This window comes from Epinephelus moara, chromosome 6, assembly GCF_006386435.1.
Source record: "Epinephelus moara isolate mb chromosome 6, YSFRI_EMoa_1.0, whole genome shotgun sequence".
Lineage (NCBI taxonomy): Eukaryota > Metazoa > Chordata > Actinopteri > Perciformes > Serranidae > Epinephelus > Epinephelus moara.
This window is the reverse complement of record NC_065511.1, coordinates 44918183-44924267: the sequence shown is the minus strand read 5'-3', so window position 1 is coordinate 44924267 and position 6085 is coordinate 44918183. Positions and strand designations below refer to the sequence as shown.

Below are 6085 nucleotides of genomic sequence, written 5' to 3'. Positions count from 1 at the left end.
TCCTTCTCTCCTCTCTCCATCTCTCCTGCTCTCCTCTTTCCTTCTCTCCTCTCTCCTTCTCTCCTCTCCTCTTTCCTTCTCTCCCCTCTGCTCTCCTTCTCTCCTGTCCTCTCCTCTCTCCTCTTTCCTTCTCTCCTCTCCTCTCCTCTTTCCTTCTCTCCTCTCTCCTTCTCTCCTCTCTCCATCTCTCCTGCTCTCCTCTTTCCTTCTCTCCTCTTTCCTTCTCTCCTCCCTTCTTCTCTTGTCTCTCCTTCTCTCCTCTTTCCTTCTCTCCTCTCCTTTTTCCTTCTCTCCTTCTCTCCTCTTTCCTTCTCTCCTGTCCTTCTCTCCTCTCTCCATCTCTCCTGCTCTCCTCTTTCCTTCTCTCCTCTCTCCTTCTCTCCTCTGCTCCACTCCTCTGCTCCTCTCTGAGTCGACCACTTGATGTCTCTGTCAGGTCGAACAGCTGTATGTAGGTCAACTCCTCCCACCTCCCCCCTTCCCCCCTGCCCTACTTTCGGCTGGATCCACCAATGACATCATCCCTTACTCCCTGCTGCTACTGATTGCACCACATTTCTTCATCATCACCATCATCTTCATCATCATCCTCACCATTACCATCATCAACATTATCATCTTCATCATCACCATCATCATCCTCCTCACCATGATCACCATGGAAACCATCCACCCATCCATCCATCCATCCATCCATCCATCCATCCATCCATCCATCATCTAATCTTCACAATTCAAAAGTCAAAAAAAATTTCATTTCAAATTAATTAAAATTCATGATGATGTTGACGAACAGAAAGTCGTTTTAACATTTATTTCCAAATGGGTCGTCGAGTCCTCAGACTGATTTTTCACTGCACAGATGAATCTAATCTGAATCTGACTAAATGATGTGTGGGATATATGTCTCTGTCCTGTGTCCCTGAGGAAGACACTAAAGTTCATCTTCCTCAGTCTATCCTGAAAATATTTTGTCATGATCAATAATTCCTGAGCTGTGTGGGACACATGTTGGCCATCACTGCTGAAAGCTCCGTCCACCGTACGGAGACTGTCCATGCTCATCTGTGTCACATGGTTGGTTCGCCCATCAGCCTCGTTTTCACACATCAAACATGAAAACATGTTTTCATTCAGAATTCAGAGCTGATTTTAATAAACGTGATGAACCTGAAGGTCGAGTCTCCTCGTTGATCTGACACCAGGTCATAACATCATTAATAACTTTCTGTAAACACGAACCTGGAGGTCGAGTCTCCTCGTTAATCTGACACCAGGTCACATGATCATAAATGACTTCCTGTTAACACGAACCTGGAGGTCGAGTCTCCTCGTTGATCTGTCACCAGGTCACATGATCATTAATAACGTCCTGTAAACAGGAACCTGGAGGTCGAGTCTCCTCGTTGATCTGACACCAGGTCACATGATCATTAATAACGTCCTGTCTCGTTGATCTGACACCAGGTCACATGATCATTAATAACGTCCTGTTAACAAGAACCTGGAGGTCGAGTCTCCTCGTTGATCTGACACCACGTCACATGATCATTAATAACGTCCTGTTAACACGAACCTGTCCCCCACTCACTGTGTCTCAGACGGATCGATCAGTTATTGGTGAGTGTTAAAAGCTGTTGGTTGTTTCTCTGATTGTCACAGTGAACAGCAGCAGGTCGGTGCGCAGGCAGCCGCAGACACAGACAGGCGGTGACGGTAAAGCTCTGCCCCTCAAATAAAACTGAATCATTACAGATCACAGAGAACAGGACGAGCCGCTGCATAGCAGAGCCTCACCTGCGTTTACGCAACTTCTTGTTTTCCGTCTTCAGCACGTGGAGCTTCTTGGCGAAGCAGACGACGATCATGAAGAGCAGCAGGACGACCAGAGCCGAGGCGCCGACTGCCAGACACATCACCTGGAACTCCGTCACGACCGACTCACAGCGAGTGCCTTTGTGCCAGATGTAGTCCTGGACGTTACACCTAAAGAAACAGAGGGGACAGAGGGACAGAGGAACAGAGGGGACAGAGGGGACAGAAGGACAGAGGTAAGAGGGACAGAGATCGGAGGACAGAAGGGACAGAGTCAGAGAGGATGAGGAGATGAGAAGAAGAAGAGACACAAAGAGGAAGTGGTTAGCTTGGTTATTGATTTTATCATGTCACTTATGTGTCTACAGCTGGAGACAGGAAGTGACATCATAATCGCCGTCAAACATTTGTCTCTGAGCTTGTCTGTGTTTCTGCTGCTGAATGAATTCAGTCTGAAAAATGTCCACACCACGTCACGGACACGGCCAGAGTTACTGAGAAATTTATACTTCTGCGTTGAATTGACATCGTACCTACGCCATAGTCTCTGCGTCGATGCAGAGACTACGCCATAGCTTGATGTGCACCTCCCCAGAAATGTAACTACACGTCACAGTGACACAGACCTCCTGTCTGTTTCTGTAAGCTGAAACCATTTCCCTCAATCAATCAATCAATCAATCAATCAATTTTACTTATAAAGCCCAATATCACAAATCATAATTTGCCTCACAGGGCTTTACAACATACAACATCCCTCTGTCCTTAGGACCCTCACAGCTGAACAGGAAAAACTCCCTCTCTGCGAGTTATAGTGAAGCTGATTTGTATTTGAGACTATCTCTATTAAGCCATGTTTACTGTGTGTTCAGTGTGTGTTTAATGTGTTTACTGTGTATTTAATGTGTGTGTAATGTGTTTATTGTGTGTTTAATGTGTGTTGAAACAGACAAACTGTACAGCCTCCTCTAAAACAAACTGTACAACCTCCTCTAAAACAAACTGTACAATCTCCTCTAAAATAGACAAATTGTACAGCCTTCTCTAAAACAGACAATCTGTACAGCCTTCTCTAAAACAGACAAACTGTACAATCTTCTCTTAACCAAACTGTACAACCTTCTCTAAAACAGACAAACTGTACAACCTCCTCTAAAACAGAAAAACTGTACAGCCTCCTCTAAAACAGACAAACGGTAGAGCCTTCTCTTAAACAGACAAACTGTACAATCTCCTCTAAAACAGACAAACTGTACAATCTCCTCTAAAACAGACAAACTGTACAACCTTCTCTAAAACAGACAAACTGTACAACCATCTCTTAAACAGACAAACTGTACAGCCTTCTCTAAAACAGACACACTGTACAACCTTCTCTAAAACAAACTGTACAGCCTTCTCCAAAACAGACAAACTGTACAGCCTCCTCTAAAACAGAAAAACTGTACAGCCTCCTCTAAATTCAGATTCAGATTCAGAATACTTTATTAATTCCCGGGGGGAAATTGTTTTTGTTCCAGTGCTCCGTGCAAAGTAGAAATAGAAAGACAGCATGAATGGAAACAAGAGATAAAGATGAAGATATAAATAAAATACTAAAATAGACAATGAAATAAATAAAATAAAATATTAAAGTAGACATTAAAATAAAATAAAATAAAATATTAAACTAGACAATAAAATAAATAAATAATAAAATAGTAAAGTAGACAATCTGAAATATATACAATATACAATGAAATGGTTGTAGCGTTATAAATGAAATAAGAATGAGTAATTATATTGTGTGTTTTGTTTTATTAATAGCCAAATGAGTCCGATCATCAGAGGGAGGAGTTGTACAGTTTAATGGCCACAGGTATGAATGACTTCCTGTGGCGCTCAGTGGTGCATTTAGGAGCAATCAGTCTCTGGCTGAAGGTGCTCCTTTGTTCGACCAGAGCGTTGTGGAGAGGGTGAGAGCCATGCTGAAGTATCGCCCGCACCTTCGACAGCATCCAAAAAACAAAACTGTACAGCCTCCTCTAAAACAGACAAACTGTACAGCCTCCTATAAAACAAACTGTACAGCCTCCTCTAAAACAGACAAACTGTACAGCCTCCTCTAAAACAGACAAACTGTACAACCTTCTCAAAAACAGACAAACTGTACAGCCTTCTCTAAAACAGACAAACTGTACAACCTTCTCTAAAACAGACAAACTGTACAATCTCCTCTAAAATAAACTGTACAACCTTCTCTAAAACAGACAAACTGTACAGCCTTCTCTTAAAAAAGACAAACTGTACAACCTTCTCTAAAACAGACAAACTGTATATCTGTACTGATGGGCTCAGAGACAGATGCAGTGACACTGACAGGCTCAGAGACAGATGCAGTGACATTGACAAGCTCAGAGACAGATGCAGTGACACTGACGGGCTCGGAGACAGACGGCTGTGACAATGACGGACTCAGACAGACGCAGTGACACTGACGGACTCAGAGAAAGACGGCTGTGACACTGATGGGCTCAGAGACAGATGCAGTGACACTGACGGACTCAGAGAAAGACGGCCGTGACACTGACGGGCTCAGAGAAAGACGGCTGTGACACTGATGGACTCAGAGACAGATGACAGTAACACTGACGGACTCAGAGACAGACGACAGTGACACTGACGGGCTCAGAGACAGATGCAGTGACACTGACGGACTCAGAGAAAGACGGCCGTGACACTGACGGACTCAGAGAAAGACGGCTGTGACACTGACGGACTCAGAGACAGACGACAGCAACACTGATGGGCTCAGAGTTCGGAGATTCTTCTTCATATTTTTATCCTAATATTTCTGTGTTATATTTCTGATTTAAAGTGCGCGGCACTTTGCCTTTATGTTGACTACCTCTTTACTGAATGCATCAGACAGCGGCAAGGGCGGTTCATTCTAGGTTACAGTTGGTGATGAATGTGTTTCTGGTTCCGATGTGTCAACATCAGTCTGACGGCTGGTTTGCTTGTTCCTGACTGCCGGGTGTCAAAGTGTCGACACAAACACACACCGCCAGAGGGAGGAAATGCTACTCATGTTGTTTTCATGAACACAGACTTATTTTCATGCCTCGTTCATGATGTCCCCCCCCCCCCCCCACACACACACACACACACACAAACAGATGACAGGTGTCAGGCATGTGCCGCTGTGACTACATTTGCTACATGTTAAACATCCTCCTCTCAGTGACCCACCTCCTGCTTCTGAATGTTTCACACTTTTATTTTGCCAGCTGAAGGAAAAACGGTGGGAGACATTTTGAGAGTGGACATGTGAGACAGAGACAATGTCTCCGCCTTGCAGCAGCGCCTGTGCTCGCACACAGAGGTTTATGTAAGTGGGGGGGGGGGGGGGCATGAAGGAAGAAGGCAAGCATGCAGGGATGTGCTGGTTGTCATGGCAACCAGGCTGGGCAGCAAAATGGAGCACATGCAGCACTGACATGTCATTCCATCACACAAACACATCCTTGCTCAGCCGTCCTGAGGGACCGTCTCCTGAAAATCTTTACCTCCTCCTCCTGCTCCTCCTCCTGATCCCCCCCCCCCCCCCCCCCCCCCACTCTGCAAAGCGCCTCCAGCTGAATCGTGTCTTTCAGTTTGTGCAGCTGATGTTTTGTCTCTGACATGTAACATGGCAGTGGCGGACGAAGGAGAACATTCAACTTTTGTTCTAAAGGGAAAAAGAAAACGATGAATAAAACCTGCCGTGTTCATCTGCACATCACAGAGCCCCACGACAACACTCAGGTCATAATGAAAACACCTCCTTAGCATGATAGAATGCTAACATTAGCTAATTAAGCTAATCTGCTTCCGGCTTTCTTACAGTGCAGACGCTCTGCTGCTTGTGCTTTGCTTTGCTTACATTCTTTTGTGGATATACTTGTTTTTTCCTGCTAAAATCTACAGAAAGTAGATCCTGGATACTTATAAAGCATTGGGACCTTAATTTGTGAGAGATACAGAGGACTACTGCCATATTTTCACCACTTTTTCACAACTTTAGTACTGTGTGAGCAGGGCTGAGGCACAGTGCAAGCCTGAGTGGAGCTGACTTGTCAGAACGCTGCCGCCAGAGTCCTTACAAACACCAGGAAACTGGACCATATTACACCGGTCATTAAATCGCTACACTGGCTTCCTGTGAGTCAAAGAATAGATTTTAAAATCTTACTGCTGGTCTACAAAGCCCTAAATGGTCTCGGACCAAAATACATGCTTGATCTACTGG

The 6085-nt window shown here is 44.7% G+C and overlaps 1 protein-coding gene across 1 annotated transcript in view; it reads right to left on the bottom strand.

Annotated features, from left to right (window-relative positions):
- LOC126392488 (chondroitin sulfate proteoglycan 5-like) overlaps window positions 1-6085 on the bottom strand; it is a 48232-nt gene that overhangs the window by 15393 nt on the left and 26754 nt on the right. The window contains exon 3 of the mRNA XM_050047899.1: window positions 1798-1986. Within this exon, the coding sequence (XP_049903856.1) occupies window positions 1798-1986 (189 nt within the window). The remainder of the gene's footprint in view (window positions 1-1797; window positions 1987-6085) is intronic.